We start from the raw sequence: 18,894 nt of genomic DNA, 5'->3' as shown, positions 1-18,894 counted from the left end.
GGACCTTATATCTGAACTGTCTTTTGTTTACTCAAACCCCAATTTATTTTCAATCTTTGCCAGAACCTACACTAGGCAGACGGGGGGAGCTGATTTTCGACGCTTCCCTCTTTAGTGTCCATGTTCAGTAAAAAAAAACCTGTAAATATGTAAATAAATATAATTATAAGTGTGTGTGAACTAGGTACTAAGTCAATTAACAGTTTTATTTTAGTTATGTAGACAATACGCACTTACAGTGAATACAGTGAAAAACAGTCAATTGCCATGCACTTTCCCCACAAGGTAAGATTTTTCTAAGTCAATTAAAAATTATATTTTTAGATAATAACTAACCTGCCATTATTTGTGTGATGTCAAAGAAGTTTTTTACAGCATTTGATTAATTAATAAAAATATATTAACAAGTTTATATTAATAATTGTAAATTTACAAATTTGCCAATTTGCGGAAATTGTACGCGGAGTTTCACGAAAAAGTTCATAACTCCTGAACGGTTTGAGATATTTTTACAAATAAAAAACCATTTTAATCAGCAGATTCTAAGCTATAATCCACTTGCCCCAGATTGCACCTAAAGCGAGTTATATGGAATATAGGGGGGGGCGTACACTTACCCCGATTTTAGGGGCAAGTGTACGCACGGGACATCACTTTACAAAAAATAGTATATAAAAAAAAGTATGATGATTTAAGATTTGAAAAAAATCACACTTATAGACCACATTCCAAGCTTTCTGCTCACCAAATTTCATTACGATATCTTAAATACAACTGAAGTTATAGCAAATCAAAGTGCAACTAGTGATTTTCGTGCGAACACTTACCCCACTTCACCCTACCTAATTAACTTACATACCTAATTCTACCTAAATACTTTCCTAACATTGTCAAGAATAAGTAGTAAAAATTTCAACTTTGTAACTTTAGTGGCTCTCAAGATATATCAAATTTAATCTTAAAAAACGTGAAATTTCAATGTTGCGGAAAACTGCGTTTGAATAAGAAGGTGTCCTTTGATCTTGTAGCTATCGTCAAGAGCGAAACCCGTTGGATATAACATATAATAAAACTCAGACATGGGTTATATAATTATGGATTATACAACTTGTTTGGCCAATGTAGGATTTATTATAGTCTGAACATTTAATTTGATAAATGCCTGATTTGTTTATATCTTTAACTTGGTTGTTATATGCTTCATTAGAAATTTTGTTTTTTATCATCTGAAAGGCATTATTTTTAGTTCTGTAACTTATTTTCAAATTAGAATTTTGGAAGGTTTTTTTTGTTGCTTTGTTTAAGGTTGTACTATGGGGTATACAAATATATTCTTTTCTTTTGTTTTCTTCAAACGATCTTTGTGTTTCAAATTTCTTCCTAATTTTCTTTCAAATCATTTTTTCAATTATAGAAGATTTGTACCCATTTTTCAAGGCTAAATATAGGATGTTTTTCTCTTTTTCAAAATCGTTGCTTGACATTGGTATATTTACTAATCGATGTGTCATTGAAATTGTCAACTTTTCATTCAATGACACATCGATTAGTAAATATATATTAGTATATACAGGGTGTTTTTTTTAAAAACTTGCATCTTTATTTATGCAAAAACCGCAATAGATAGAAATATGCAGTTTGCGGGAATCATCTATTGACGTAGGGGGCCCAATTGTTTTGAATTTAAAATTACATTCACATTCCCCCCCTTTCCCCCCCTGCCCCCAACTTATTTTTTCATAAATTTGTGAGATATTCCCCCCCCTTCCCCGAAACTTAATTTTTTTTTAATAGCAAGGTAGCCTACCCCTTGTGACATATCAAATGAAAGAGCACGAAAAAAGAAAATGTTTGGTGAAATTTATTTTTGATTTGATATGTCACAAGGGCGGGTACCTTGCTTTTAAAAAACAAGTTATGGGTAGGGGAAAAGGGGGGGATTATCTCACAAATTCATAAGCCGATTTTCAATTTTTTTTCACCAAAAATTTTATTTTTTCATGCTCTTTCATTTGATATGTCACGAAGGGTACCTTGCTTTAAAACAAAAATTAAGTTCCGGGGGGGGGGGAGGGGGGGAATATCTCACAAATTTATGAACCGATTTTCAATTTTTTCTCATCAAACATTTTCTTTTTTCATGCTCTTTTATTTGATATGTCACAAGGGGTACCTTGCTATTTAAAAAAATTAAGTTGGTGGCAGGGGGGAAGGGGGGGGGGCAATGTGAATGTAACTTTGAATTTAAAAAAAATGTGCCCCCTACGTCAATAGATGATTCCCGCCAACTGCATATTTCTATCTATTGCGGTTTTTACATAAATAAAGACGCAAGTTTAAAAAAAAAACACCCTGTATATTGTTTATGAACATATTTTTAATGAATTTGGAAAATACTTTCATTTCTTACTTCTTACTAAACTATAAACATTTTACAAAAAAAAAAAAACACTTTTACCCATCCTGTTGCAGCAAACCTAAGTACTCGTTAAACTAATTCTATCTAAATAGGAAATAAATGGGATATTTTTATGGAGGCATTTTAGTGTAAATTAAATCAGGATAGTGGAAATTTGCTTAGTCTGTAGGTTTGCTGCGGCGGGGGTATTATTAAAATATTGATAGCTTTTATGAAGTAAACAAAATTTCAAAATTTCATTAAAATATGCCCATAGACAGGCAAGCTACAACAGTTTATTTATTCCCCATAAGAATAACATGGTAATTTTAAATTTACACTTTTATGAAATTTTTCCATAACCGTTAGGCATACAACAATGCGCTAATATATATTAAATTATTTGTGTTTTTTTTTTTAGCTCTACAAAATGGTTTGGAAAAAATTGCATTTTATGTTTTTAGGGTGAAAAATAGGAAAAACCCATTTTTACTCTATAAAAACCCCCATATACCCCTGTTCCCATAGTCCGATTATGCTGGTTCACAAACTAGTTTTTGTAGCACACGTTTACGTGAACGTGTAAAATGTAGGTTTACACGTTTATACAAAATGTCATCAAAATCAGAACATTTTTGCTTGAGTTATCGTGCTAACGGACACATACTTAAATATATATGTATATAAATTTGAACGGATGGTGTTTTTGGCCTCTGGGGACCTCAAAACGAGGTCTTACCATGAGACCTACAGTATAAGTTTATTCCCTATATGGGAAATTCCCTAACAAGTAAAAAGCAAACAAAAGAAACGTAACATGTGTTTGTAAGAACCAATTAAACAAGTGATAAAACATCAGTTGCAACTATTGAGCAAAGATTACTCGATATAAAGCAACGTATAGACGGGGACAGTAGAGACGGCAAGTTGCTGGCTGCAAGTACTGTCCATTACGTCACTTGCCATATGTTTTTCTACACACTGGGTAAGTACTGGCGGCCGGTGTCAAGGAAAGAGCTTGCAGCCAGTCTGATTTGAGATCGCGAGTGAATGGTGTCAATAGTTGAATTTAATTGTGTTTAGAATGCCTGATTGTGATGAAGAATTTTGTGAAGCGTTCAATGAAGCAATTGCTTGAATGTGTTGTTGTTCTAGATCTGATAGATCTCCAAAAACTTGATAATGTCATCACAACTCCACTTAATGTTTTTTTTTTCTCCTCAACAGGGCACTCTGACATTTTAAACAAACAAACTTTGTACTTTTAACAAACAACTTTGTCACTTCTATAAACACGATCAAATAAATAAATAAATAAAAATGCCTTTATTTGCGAACGTCTTTCAGTACAAGAACTGTTTTACAAAGTAACTCAATATAACTAACTTAAAAATATACAAAAATTATAATACAAAACACTGTGCATGACAAAACAAAATTATGTGTTAAAAATGTGTGTCCGTTCCATGTATTGTGTTTTGTATATGTCTTATTTATTGAACTTTGTTATTAACGACCTTCGAATGAAGTGATTATTTGACACCTTGAGGCCTGAAGATGGTTCAATAATGAACCGAAACTAGTTGCCAAAATCAGGAACAAAGGATTACTATATGCAGGTATTGTAAACCATTTTAAGTATAATACAGTAATCCGGAGGCTAAACAACTATTTTTTTAAATTATAAGCTATATACAATATTTTACATCTTTTTCACTTTTTGTTTGAAAGCCAGGACCCCCAGCTGTTTTAGGTCCAAGGGGAGATCGTTGTACATCTTTGGGCCAAAGTAAGAAAACCCTTTTTTACCCACTTCTAGGCTTACTTTTGGTATGTGGAGCAAGGCGTTTTGCCGGGTCACACGTTGAGTCACCTCCCTACGTGCCACAAGCCTCTCTACCAAGTACTTAGGTTCTTGCTGAACCAAGACCCGATGGATGAGGCTACAAGTCTGCGCCCAGCACACGGCACCCATTGACAGCAACCCCACAGCATCCCGGAATGGGGATATGCGTTCACGCTTATGGATACCGTAAACAAAACGAATTGCGGAGTTCTGCAATTTTTGCAATCGGGACATCTCTTCCCTTGAGATGCTGTTGCCGTATGCAGGAAAACAGTAATGGAGAAGTGACAACACTAGTGACTGTACCAGCTGCAGCTTAGCTGTCTCTGGAAGAATGTGTTTGTACCGGTACAGACCACGCAGCCTTCCCAAAGCCACCTGGGAAACATAAGTGGCGTGGTCCGAGAAAGTGAGGCCTCTGTCAAGTACCACACCCAAGGTCTTGACGGTATCCCTCACCATTAGAGGGTTTCCTGCGATTTGAACGTGCATGTCTCCATTTGCAACTCTGTGAAGAGTAGGGGTGTAGCAATATGAAGAATCATGCATTTTTCAGAGTTCAATTTTAAACCATGTTTGCGTGACCACTCACTTATTCTCACCAGATCAGAGTTCACTCCTGCAAAAGCTTGATCAGTGGCCTGAATCTCATAGGAGAAATGCAATTGGCAGTCATCGGCATATGAATGCACATTGCAGTGACTCACACATCTGGACAGATCTGCAGTGTACAGGGTAAACAAAATGGGCCCCAGACAGCTCCCCTGAGGCACTCCCTTTGATTTCTCTAGGGGAGGTGAGATATCGGTACCCACCCTGGACACTTGCAGTCTGTTTTCCAGGTAAGATCTAAACCAAGCAATAGCATTGCAATGAAAACCAAAATGTTTCAATTTTGCTAGGAGCAAACCATGGCTTATGGAATCAAAGGCCTGTGAAAAATCAAGCATTACTACAGAGCTACACTTGCCCCCGCTCCTCGCCCCAAACAAGTCTGCAAACATATTCATCAATGCAGTACAAGTGCTATGGTTCTTTCTGAACCCTGATTGCAGTTTGGGAAGCAGATTCTCTGCATCTAAAAATTCTGTTATTTGGCGTATTACTAATTTTTCCAGCACTTTGGACATAGCAGGCAAGACTGATATTGGCCTTAAATCATTAAAGTTTGAAGGAATCTGTTTTTTGGGCAATGGATGTACCATACTTTTCTTCCACGCGTGTGGAAATTCACTGTTTACAAGAGACATATTCATAAGGTGAGTTATTGCACCAATGGCATAAGGGCTGACGGCTTTTATCATTGCAATACTTATGTCATCAACACCGACAGCTCTAGAGGTAATTTCATTAATAGCTTCTCTCACTTCTGATACTGATATTTTTATAAACTGGAATTTATTTACATAACGTGTATCTTCATTATATAATCTAATCAAATCTGCATCCCAAATCAAAAAATGATCCCATTTTTACAAAAAATTAATTTTACTGACCCTAAAATCATTTGGTAAATTATTTCTGCCCTTTCCTGCTACTTTATCACTAAGGCATTTCCAAAAAGTTCTCGTATCTTTACAGTCTGCCAGTTTTTCTGAGAAAAAATTCTTTTTGCTTTCCATACAGCCCTATTCAGTTTGTTTCTAACTTTTTTATAATCTACCCAGTCTACATTCTGTCCCGAGCTTGAAAATTTCCTCCTTAAATTTATTTTTAATTTTTGTTAACATAATGATTTCATTATTTCTCCAAGGTGCTTTTTTCTTTGTCACTCTCTTTGTTACAAGCGGTGCATGTTTAATTGTTTATCATAAATATATTTTATAGCAGAGCAAATGAATGAATTTATTTGACTAGCGTTGGTCATGTCAATTACTACTTCCCATTCGATATTCTGTAAGATTGAAATTGCGTCTTCTATTTTAAAATTTGAAAAGTCTCTGTATGTTACGAACTTAACCATAGATTTATCTTTTTTTACTTCTAATTCACAATAAACTAGTTTATAGTCAGTGATTTTCTTATTTCTATAGTCAAGTACAGCTGAAGTATCAATAACGCCACATCTCTTTAACTGCAATGAATTATTTGTAATAACACGATCAATCAAAGTACTTGAGATGTCAGTGACCCTAGTCGGTTCAGTGATGTGCTGTATACTGTTATGGAAGCTTAGGTGACGTCAAAGAAATTTAGCTTCAGGGCAGAAGTTAGATAATAAATCTATATTAAAGTCCCCCAAACATACCACATAGTCCTAACTCAACTGATCAACTATAATTTCACTTGCCACTTCTACTGGCGGCAAGTGCATGGCAAGTACACATTTTGACAGGAAAGTTCTGGCCGCGAGTGGTCACGTAACCACCCTTGTGACCCCCTACTTACTGCGGCCAGGCAGTAAAATCAAACATGTTTGAGTTTTCTTGCCGCCAGCAAATACTTGCCGCTGGAAAGGAAACCCGCTACTTGCCGTCCCTACTGTCCCCGTCTATAAGCTGCTTAAGGGAAAGTAGAGCAAGTCAGTGTTGATAAGTGATGAGCGTTTCGTGTTGGTGCCGTTTGAATGCACTTGCGTCAACTCAATGTTTCACTCTTATTAATCAAGGATAGATTTTACAACTTGTATGCACTCTTTTTATATATTTTACATAATTTTGACAGCTGTATTTAGTTGAATTAGTTATTATGTTATTGAATATCATTGTTTTTGTTTTGACAATAATTCCTACAATTTTTTGAAAGTGAATAAATATAATTGTACCTACTACTCCACAATAACAGACCATGATAAATGATATGCAGCTTAAATACATCCTGTGATAAGGTAAGTAATAACTTACATCATTATCACACTTTTAAGATAAATACCCACGCCGCAGCAAACCTGCCGACTAAGTGAATTTCCATTTGAAAAACAGTCCATGTATGTTAAGTGTTGATATTAATTTCACGCTCAGTAAGCTAGCTATATCAGTCATAAGATCAACAAAGTCCTTTTCTTCTCAACGAAAATTATTCTAAGTTTTTTTTTTATTGATGTGTGATGCCGGTAAAAGGCCTCAAGAAAATAAAATTCATAAATATTGGTGAATTTTTTTCTATTTGAATTCAGTATAACCCGAATACTACCAGTTCTTGATGAAGACAATCATCTGTCAAAATCCATTAAAGAAAGAGAAAACAAAAGTTGGTAGATTTAGTAAAAGCTGAAAGATGATATGATAAACAGACCAGTTCAATGATTAAAGGGACGTTTCACTTGCTGCTCCATCTAAGAAGAGAAATCCGTTCATCCCAAATTTTCTTTTAAATCTAGAAATAAATTCATAATTAATGGTACTACTGTATCAGGTTATTCATTCCAAATACAGTAGAACCTCAAAAATTCAAACCTCGATAATTCGAAAACCTCTAATTATAAATGTTTGTCTCCTCAAAAATTCAAACCTCGATAATTCGAAAACCTCTATAATTATAAATGTTTGTCTGTTCCCCTCAGAACACCTCTAAAATTCAAAAAATAATATACCGATAATTCAAAGTGATTTTTACGCTTGATGTCGCCTCTACAATTTGAATTTGCACATACTTGAGCCTCTACAATTTTAATTTTGTTGTCATAATTCATAAAAATATGCATATTCAAACATGAACTGACGCTCTTATTGATGTTCCCACGATGTGTTCATTAGTCTCCGTTCTCTCAAACTCTCTACACTTAAAACTGGGACCTCAATAATTTGAATTGTATTTATTCTGACCTCTATAATTCAAACTCTCTATATTTCAAACTTCCTATGATTCGAAATATATTGGCTTTCCTCTGAAATTCAAATTAGCGAGGTTCTACTGTACTGTACATTTACTTGACGCTATTTACATGTAAAAACTTGTAGGCTAACACGATAAAGTTTTTTATTGATTAATTGATTGATTTAATCAAATAGTTATCAGTCAAAATTGAAAACCCAACATGTACTAATATTACTAGTACTAATATTAATGTAATGTACCAAAATTTTAGATATCCTATTTTGAAATTAGGGGTCTCAATCCCGGGCCTTCAATCCAATCCCGGGATTTCGGGATTCTTCTCAGCCGATCCTGGGATCCCGGGATCAATCCCGGGATTATATAATATTATGATTTTAAACTTTTTAGCCATTTTAAACGAGCAAGAAGTCCCCTTGTTGAGTACTTTAATGTTCAAACTTTGGCCAGTGTTACACTGCGCAATGTTTCCATTTTCTAAGTTACAAAATATTACCACGTGGAACTTTCATTGCCCGTATTTCTTATTTACAGTGTATAAATGTTGATTATGTCACTCTAGAATATAATAAATACATTTAAAAAAATCACGAGCAACCGCACTCGCACGTAAGCTATACGTCACGTTCACGCTAATAGATAGATTAAAGATAGCCAAGAGAAAAAGATAAAATGGGAAGAATCACGAGTAGCAGCGTAAAATGTTATTTGGACTTACAGCAATAAAACAATATGTGATACTGTAAAACAATAAACCATATGCTTATGTAGTAGCGTGTGTATGAAAAACGTAATTTTGGATTGTAAGAAATTTAATCACCACACTAATAACCAAATACGAAGATAAAAGTTATAGACCCTAAATATAAGCAATCTTAATAATGAGATTATAATCGTGTGTTTATAGGTATATTTTATAGCTTCCATGAAAATAATACTTAAATTTCCGATTGCAATGTTATGTTTGCTACACGAATTGCGTTGTTTACGTTTAATGTCAAAAGTAAAACTCAAAATAACTTATAGGCCTACTGTAATTAAGTTCTAAATATTGTAATAACAATTACAGAAAGTAAATCCAAATCGTCTAAAAACTGAAACATATATTTAGGCCTACATTTGTTCGCCAATTTGAGTTTAATGATAATTAAATTTTCCAATAAAAAAAGACCATTACTTATACCATTTCATATAATCGTCCTAAAAATAAAGAGTATATGTGTTTCAAGTGTTATTGGACTATTTGTCATTAATTTTCCGTAAGTAAAAGTCCTAAAATTCACAAAAAAATCAATATAAACATAGGTTTTGCAATCCCGTTAATCCCGGGATTAAAACACACCAGTCCCGGGATTTCTAGGTATCAAAAATCGGCCGAGATCCCGGGATCCCGAATCGGAATCGATCTAGAATCGGCCGATTGAGACCCCTATTTGAAATCAACTCTTGCGATGCTGTTACAGGTTAAATAAATAATTTCTCAGTGGAAGTTTTTGATATTTATTTCACTCTGTAGTTTGATAGGTACAGATAATTATATACACATGACACATGACAAATAAAAAGGTTTTATAATTCACTTTAATGACAAGGTTCTTGATTTTCCACTACTACACTACTACAGCAGCATTCCAGAAACATATAAAAAAACTAAAAATCTGTTGAAAATTGCATGTTTGTCCTTTACTACACATACTGTATTCTGATAACCAAATGTACTTCAATTAAATTTACATTTTTTATTTAAATTTGTATGGGAAGAATTTTTAAAACAGCACATAAGTTCCATAATGATCAGAGTAAAATGAAAATACAAGAAAACCATAACAAGATATGCATTTGCTGCACTTAAATGGAATTTAAAACCCAACAGCTCCTTAGTGTTGTTTCTAGAGTGTCATTATTCCTCTGTTGTTGCTCTGTACCTCAACTTGTCTGAGAGAAAGTCGTAACTTCCATGATGTCTGCTTATTGTTAGAATCATGTGATCACTTTCGACGTTGGACTCTTCAGGACTTGTGTATCTTAACTTGTGACCTCCAATCACCTCCATCTTGACAGAGTACTTGGTGTCTGGCTTCAAGGTTATGTTTCTCCCATCAACAGCTAGAGGAATCTGAAACTTCACCCCATACTTGACATGCTTACTGAAGTTATCCAAGGTTACTGGAGGTTCTTGCTCATTTTTGTTGGTCCACTCAGTTATTGTTGTTGAACAGCTCACTTCATATGTCCAACCTACAGGGTCCCCTGGTGTATGGTCATGTGATTCACACTGTAGTGGTAACAGCTCAATTGTATGTCTTTGGGTAGTCAGGTCAAAAATGTAAACTTGTTCATGTACTTCAAGAATTGTCCCATCGAACATCATCATGTCCAGTTGACCAAGAACAGACTTTATTTTGTTCACTTTCCTTCGTTTAGTCTCATTTGAAAACTCGCCAAGAGTTGGAGGGGTTTTCTTTTTATTCCGATAACGACTTATACTCAGAACTTCTTCTGTGTTTAAAACACCTGAAGAAATTACTTCCAGTTTGTCTTCTGGAGTCAATGAGTCAGGTCTTAACTGTTGAATCAACCCTGAGAGTTGTTGGCGGACCAGCTGTCCATCTTCAGAGTCAGCTAGGAAAAAACATAACCTTATTAAAATATTTTACTTTTCATTGAAATGTCGACCATACAACGTAGGTATTTTAAGCCAAGTAAGAATGGAGATGAGTGTAGGATGAATGGCGCGATCTTGTAGTCTTGTTAGTGACTAAGGATGACATATTCCTTAGGCACAGCTGTTAATTAATACCCCATAAAGCCAATGACAACTAAGGGACTTTTCCTTCGTATAAATAATGGTTACAAATGAAAAAAATATGTCCTTGAGATTTTTATCTCCTTCATGATCGTGTGAAAGTTAATTTAACTGAGTCCCAAACATCAACTTTCAACAAGTGATGACTTTGTTTGAATTGAGTCTGCACATATCAGAACAAGTTTATGATTCTTATAATCTATATGTTTGTAACGGGACAAATTTTAAAGGGGGGGGGGGTAGTATTCTCACGACCATCACAAATAGCCTACATTTGGTACACCCAAAGACAGCACCAAACGCTGGACGTGGTGGTGTCATGTGCAGGGGATGACCGTAGTTCTCAACCCCGACACTAGGAGTGATACGAGAGAACCGCTTGAGAAGCACCCCGAGCAGTCAGTTGTCCTTATTTCAGTTGGCGTGTTTTCAAATGAGACTAAACAAAGGAAACTGAACAAAACAAAGTCTGTTCTTGGTCAACTAGACATGATGATGTTGGATGGGACAAGTTTTAAGAACTTGAACAAGTTTACAATTTTTACCTGACTACCCAAAAGAATGCGATTGAGCTGTTACCACTACAGTGTGAATCACTTGATCATACACCAGGGGACCCTGTAGGTTGGACATATGAAGTTAACACCTGTTCAACAACAATAACTGAGCGGACCAACAAAAATGAGCAAGAACCTCCAGTAACCTTGGATAACTTCAGTAAGCATGTCAAGTATGGGGTGAAGTTTCAGATTCCTCTAGCTGTTGATGGGAGAAACATAACCTTGAAGCCAGACACCAAGTACTCTGTCAAGATGGAGGTGATTGGAGGCCACAAGTTAAGATACACAAGTCCTGAAGAGTCCAACATCGAAAGTAATCACATGAGTCTAACAATATGCAGACATCATGCATGTTACGACTTTCCCTCAAACAAGTTGAGGTACAGAGCAACAACAGAGGAATAATGGAACTCTAGAAATAACACTGAGGAGTTGTTGGGATTTAAATTCCATTTAAGTGCAGCAAATGCATATCTTTTTATAGTTATCTTGTATTTTCATTTTACTCTTATCATTATGGAACTTATGTGCTGTTTTAAAAATTCTTCCCATCCAAATTTAAATAAAAAGTGTAAATTTAATTGAAGTATGTTTGGTTATCAGCATACAGTATGTGTAGTAAAGGACAAAAATGCAATTTTCAACAGATTTTTAGTTTTTTCTATGTTGCTGGAATACTGCTGCTGTAGAAGTGGAAAGCCAAGAACCTTGTCTTTAAGTGAATTATAAAACCTTTTTATTTGTCGTGTATCATGTATATGTTCCTATCAAACTACACAGTAAAATAAATATCATCAAAAACTTCCACTAAGACTTGATTAATTTAACCTATTACAGTCTCCAAGAGTTGATTTCAAAATGGCATACCTTAATTTTTTTACATGACATTAATATTAGTTCATATTAATACATGTTGGGTTTTCGATTCTGACTGATAACTATTTGATTAAATCAATCAATTAATCAATAAAAACTTTATCATGTTAGCCTACAGTTTTTTACATTTAAATAGCTTCAAGTAGATGAACAGTATTTGAAATGAGTAACCTGATACAGTAGTAACATTAATTATTAATTTATTTATAGATTTATAATAAAATTTGGGATGAACGGATTTCTCTTCTTAGATGGAGCAACAAGTAAAACGTCCCTAGTGAACTGGTCTGTTTATCATATTCTTTCAGCTTTTGCTAAAAACTACCAACTTTTGCTTTCTCTTTAATGGATTTTGACAGATGATTGTCTTCATCAAGAACTGGTAATATTGGGTTACTGTATTCAAATTAGAAAAAAAAACACCAATATTTTTGAATTTTTATTTTCATGAGACCTTTTGCCAGCTATGTTGGTATCATCACACATCACAAAAAAAAATACCCCCGCCGCAGCAAACCAGCAGTCTAAGCGAATTTCCACTAACCGAGCTGGATTTCTACTTAAGTATTCTCTTAAAATTGTCAGAGTTATTTCCTATTTAAATAACATTATTTTAATGAGTAGGTACTTAGGTTTGCTGCTACAACAGGTAAGGTATAATGGTGTTATTTTTTTATTGAAATCTTGATAGCTTAGAATGAAACAAACAAAATTGCCAAATTTGATTAAAATATATCCATAAACAAGCAAACTACAACAGTTTTTTTATTCTCCATAAGAATAACATGCGAGTTTTTAGTTTAATTTTTTTATTATCTCTGTAACCGTTAGGCATACAACAACACTTCAATATACAAAATTATTTCTTTAAGCTCTACAAAATGGTTTGGAAAGAAATTGTGACATTTTGTGTTTTTAGGGTCAAATATGGGAAATACCCATTTTTACCCCATAAAACCCCCCATAAACCCCCGTTCCCATGGTCCGATAATGCTGGTTTGCGAACTTGTTCGAATAAATGTAGGTTTAAACGTTTGTACCAAATTTCATCAAAATCGGATAATTTTTGCTCGAGTTATCGCGCTAACGGACACATATATATGAATTTGAACGGATGGTGTTTTTAGCCTTAAGGGACCTCATACGAAATAGTAAATCGGTCCCGGGTCCAGGTCTTACCATGAGTACTACGGTAATAGCTTATTCCCTATATGGGAAATTCGCTAAAAACTTGTCGCTAAAAAAAATGTTGTTAAGAAGAAAAGGACTTTGTTGATCTTATGACTGATGTAACTAGCTTACTGAGCGTGAAATTGATATCAACACTTAATATACATAATTCACTGATAATTACTTTTAAAAAAATCTGGTGGATTCCTAAACTCTAACAGAAATGATAGATTTCCTTTGCTTCATTGTGTTTATTATGTAGTAACTAAAGGCATGGCTGGCTCAAATAGAAATCAGAAATCCTTTATTGTCCTTAAGCAAAACAATCTTGCAATAGACATGGTCACATATTATGGTAAAATAGGGTTACACAGTAACACAGTCAGACTAGATTAATAAGCTAATATCACAGAAAATAACAGGTAAAAATTTAAAAGTAAAAAGAAGGCTATAGGCTGGGCGGAGAATATACTAGATTAACTATTAAAACATCAAAACTTAACAACTTTTATATCAAAAAACTCTTTAATCACATAAAAAGTATGTTCAACAAGCCAGTTGTATAGCCTATCTTTAAAAACCAACTCAGGCAACGCTCTTGACTCAGAGTGCAATACATTATAATAACTTTAAGCTCATGATTGAATGGTTACTGGTACATCTACTTAGTCTATGGGACGGAATTTCAAGAAGAGAGTTAGATCTAGTGTAATGAGGATGGAAATCTTTTCTATCAGCCAAGTCTCCTAATTTTAATTTAACATCAAGTAAACACACATACAGAGTGTCCCACGAAGGGGTTTAAACGTTTGATTTAAAATTATTTGCTCATTTTGCTCCGAACATTTTGAAACTTAACACAATTTATAAAGTAGGTTTAAAAAATGTCCTGGGAAAATTCCAGCTCCCTAACCCTCGTAAAAACAATACCCCCGCCGCAGCAAACCTGCAGACTAAGCGAATTTCCATTTGCCTGATTGGATTTACACTAAAATGTCTCCTTAAAAATATCACATTTATTCCCTATTAAAATTGAATCAGTTTAACACATACTTAGGTTTGCTGCAACAGGGAGGGTTAAAGTGTTTTTTATGTAAAATGTTAATAGTTAGTAAGAAATAAAAACATTTTCCAAATTTGGGCAAAATATGTTAATAAATAAGCAAACTACAACAGTTTACTTATCCTCCATAAGAATAACATGGGAATTTTAAATTTACAATTTTATTGAATTTTCTCCGTAACCATTAGGCGCATTATAACGCTTCAATATACTAAATTATTTGTTTTTTTAAGCTCTACAAAACAGTTTGGAAAGAAGTTGCAAAAATTAAGTTTTTTGGGTCAAAAATGGGAAAAACCCATTTTTACCCCATAAAAGCCCCCATAAACCCCCGTTCCCATGGTCCGATCATGCTGGTTCGCGAACTCGTTCGAATAAACGTAGGTTTACACGTTTGTACCAGGTTTCATCAAAATCGGATGATTTTTGCTCGAGTTATCGCGCTAACGGACACATATATATATATATAAATATATATATAAATATACTAGCTAGTGTACCCGTCCTTCGTACGGATTTTGTTTAAAATAAGACTTACATACCATCAAAAAAAACATTTATGATAAATTAAATTTTGTCTGTCGAGATATTAAGCATAGTGAAAAAGATTGATGTTTATAAAATCATGAAAGAGATTGACAATACAAAAAATACACTTCAAATTTTGATTCAAAACATGTACAAAAAAATAACATAAATGATAAATAATAAAAAATAAATAAAAACATGAAGGGTAGTTTGTTATCTATCGCAAAGCCTCTTCATATACAACGTTGGTGGTCCGGCCTCCTGGGGCGTGTATGTAGAGGTTTGCAGGAGATCTCACTCGTGAGCACCCGACGTATAGTTGTCCATGAGAAAAACACTGAGACGCACCCAACTCAATCCCAGCAGTACTCAGAGTTTGGCCTTGTGACTTATTTATTGTCATGGCAAAGCAAATTGCCAATGGGAATTGGATACGTTTGAATTCAAACGGGTAATTGGTGGGGATTAGTGGAATTCGGGGAACAAAAACCATCTCTCCAACGCCACATCCAGTAAGAATTTCTGCCTCAATTAAGTTTCTTTGAAGGCTACGGACTCTAAGCCGTGTCCCATTGCACAAATTAGGAGGATGCAAGTTTCTCAGTAGAATAACTGGCACTCCAACTTTAAGTTTAAGCTCGTGGGCAGGTAGTCCAGGTGCTGTGACTGAGTTGAGGAACTCTACCGGGTAGTGGACGGCATCATCCTGTCTGAGAACAGTGTTTATTCAATAGTAGCTATGTTCCTCAAATTGTAGTAGAGACATCACTTTGTTGTTCATCTCAGTTGCAGAGTCATTTGTTGGAGTCAGGATAGCCCTATCACAGATCCACCTACTGTCTCTGTTTGGAAGATCTCTCACTCCTGGAAAAACCCTTTCGATGAGTTCATCTGAGGTTCCTACAGATACGCCAAGAGAAGGGGGTATTTCAATTGTTCCGTTGTTGTTTTCTAAAGTTCCATTTCCTAATTTTAACAAAACATTTGCGAAATCATCATGCCCATGCTCACTTCCAAAGTTTGTCCTCATGTTCCTTGATAGTGAAAGTCTCGTTATATTTGGCCACAAGGTAGATCTTTTGATAGAGGCGTTCATCTCATCTGCCCTCGTTCCTCCGACAACAACTGGCAGAGTTTGTCGGAAGTCACCGGAGAAAAGTAATGTGACTCCTCCCATGATAGCGTTACTGTTCCTGACGTCCTTAAGTGTCCTATCTAAAGCTTCGATTGACAATTTGTTCGCCATTGTGCATTCATCCCAGACGATTAATGAGGCTTCTTGTATGACTCGAGCCATTGGGGAGTTTTTGGAAACTGAACAAATAGGAACGTCCATATGTTCAACATTGATTGGGATCTTAAACATTGAATGAGCAGTTCTCCCACCCGGCAGAAGTGTTGCTGCAATTCCAGATGAGGCCACAGCTAGAGCAATTTTTCGGTCCCCTCTAACTTTAGCGAGAATCAACTTTAATAGGTAAGTCTTCCCGGTACCTCCAGGTGCATCTAGAAAAAACATTTTCTGGTTGTCTTCAACAGTTGTGCTACCCAAAACTTGATCATATACATGTCGCTGCTCATCCGTGAGACTTTGAACATTCCTTACAACAAATTGAAGAAGGCCAGGAATGTCATAGCTTGTCTCTCTAATGTAATCCGTACTCAAATGATCAATAACCGCGGTTGGCAATGGCAAATTGTAGCTTTCAAGGCCAAGCCCACCCATGCGAGAGATGATCTCTTGCACACTTGATAGGCAACGATCGTAAAGGTTTGGGTTGTTTTCAAAAGTGGTGTTGATTTCAACATTTTGAGCTTCTCTCAAAAAGTCTTCCGATAGGTGATCTCGAAATCTTATCCAGAGTTCGAGAGGGTTACTCACGTTGCAAAACACAATCAATATACAAAAAAGATCTCTCAGTTTGGTGGGACTCTCAGAAATAACAGCTTCAGCAAGAGTCTCCTCCCAACATGAGTCGTCCTCCAAAAGGCCAAGGGCACGACACGCAGATTGGAATTTGTCATGAAGGGTGCCATCAACTGTCTTGAGATCGTCAAAAGACGTTGGCCCTCGAACAGAGTGCAACAGAAGTCGTAGGTAGTACCGTTCACTGCAGCTGGGTTGGACGGTGTACACCCTGCCGATACAAGGGTCCTGCCGCACATTCGGATGACCTGCCACAGGTTGTCCTCTCCGTCTCCTGGACCAACCTCTTTGTTTTGAGAATGTGTAGTAGGAGGGTAACTCATTATAGAGTTTTAGCAAATGGATCCGTTTGGCAAAGGTTGAAAAATGCCAAAAGTGTGGTGGTACTTCCTTCCATTCTTTCCCTGACATTTTCCGGTTGAAAATAGATTCTTTGCTGATCTGGAAGATGGATCTCCAAGTGTGACACAGCAGGGAACCTGTCATGAATTGGAAAAGACAGAATCCGCCATACAGCCTCGGATGTGCATATGTACCGACCACTCTGATACATTTTTATTTCATCAGTTTCGTCACTAACAGCAAATGTGGCCTGGTCGGTACCCTTGTTTATGTACTTGCATATGTATTTGATTGATTTTACACTGCTACAATACTCAATATTGATGTGGGTTTTGAATGTACGTGATAATACAGGTGAATAGGGCACTACCCATCGGTTGTCCATTGGGATCTCTTCATTTCCAACCTTGATAAGGACATAATGACCTCCGTCCTCTGGGGAGCGCCTCCTATATGTAGGATATCCATTGTCTCCCGTTGTTGTTTCATTAACAAATGGCCTCGGATACCTCTTACTGCATTGGCCATCATCCTTCATGCAGGGAAGCTTACGTTGCCTTACATTAAAAGCGCCACAGGGGCCGTGCAGCATGTGGGTTTTAATGATGTCAGCAAGTTCAGGGTCAGATTGAGGATTCGGAAGCTCTGCTGAAATAGTTTCGTCGACTCTGTTTGGAGGAATAGATTCCTCGAGCCAAACCAGTATGTGTGCGTGAGGCAGACCACGCTTCTGCCATTCTACAGAGTACATATAACATCTAACCAAGCCAAAAATCTGACCTTTTGTTAAAACGGCCATAAGACAGTTGAGTTTAAGATTGAAAACTCTAGATACAATGTCATGCCGGTCTTGAGCAGTCTGTCTTTCCTCAATAGTATTAGTGATTTCACTCCACTTTGGATTTGTTGTCATGGTAATAAAAAGGTCTGGGCGACCAAACTTCCTTACATAGCAGAAGGCATCCTGCGTTCGAGAGTGCATATACCTTGGACCCCCAGTGAAAGTGGATGGCAAAATTATCTTCTGCCCTAATTGTTCTATGTTGTCATCTCGCCTAAGAGCATCTTGCAGATTAATGTAGTTTTCTGCTCTCAGTTCTTTTTGATGCGTCCGGAGGTACAGCAATCTCTCACTTTCAACCTTGGCATACATATCAACCAAGTATTGATTCAAAAGCTGCTTGAACTTATGTATATGATTCACCTCGCCTTCTCTCACCATTATTCGGTAGGCATAGAACTCTCTGGAGCTAGTCTTCTTGGTAGTCAGTTGCCTAGTATTAGGGTCTACGTGATACAGGTTGATACTATATCCATCTTCGCCCCTACAAAACATGAGGGGATACTGGAGAGCGTCATACGAACGGTGAGTCTCATATATTCGCTTCAAACCATGTTCTCTTGAATTTAAAATAATGTCTCGATGATCACTTTGGTCTCCAATCATCAATACAGCAACCTCATTCACCGTCGGTGCGTTGTATCTGCCTGCATGTTCTCCTGCAGGACGTTTGTTGGCCCTAATGACAATTTTGAAATCAGGCGAATCTCTAGGCAATGTTTCCAAAGTAGTCTTGAAACTTATTAAGTAGTTGTTAATTTCA

General features: G+C 36.0%; 1 protein-coding gene across 4 annotated transcripts in view; it reads right to left on the bottom strand.

Moving 5' to 3' along the window:
• LOC129000970 (BTB/POZ domain-containing protein 9-like) overlaps positions 1-18,894 on the bottom strand; it is a 71,667-nt gene that overhangs the window by 33,473 nt on the left and 19,300 nt on the right. The window contains exon 5 of one of the 4 annotated variants that reach the window (XM_054428082.1): positions 9,532-10,640. The exons of 2 other annotated variants lie outside the window; for them this stretch is intronic. In XM_054428082.1, the coding sequence (XP_054284057.1) occupies positions 9,919-10,640 (722 nt within the window). In that variant the 3' untranslated portion in view covers positions 9,532-9,918. Of the gene's footprint in view, positions 1-9,531; positions 10,641-18,894 lie in introns of those variants that run through there. One more of the 4 variants, XM_054428079.1, reaches the window with a different exon arrangement.

The sequence above is a fragment of the Macrosteles quadrilineatus genome, unplaced genomic scaffold (genome assembly GCF_028750875.1).
Source record: "Macrosteles quadrilineatus isolate MER2022 unplaced genomic scaffold, UCM_ALF_1.0 Scaffold_8__2_contigs__length_117827958, whole genome shotgun sequence".
NCBI classification, from domain to species: domain Eukaryota; kingdom Metazoa; phylum Arthropoda; class Insecta; order Hemiptera; family Cicadellidae; genus Macrosteles; species Macrosteles quadrilineatus.
The sequence above is the reverse complement of the archived record's forward strand: the minus strand, read 5'-3'. Positions and strand labels throughout refer to the sequence as shown.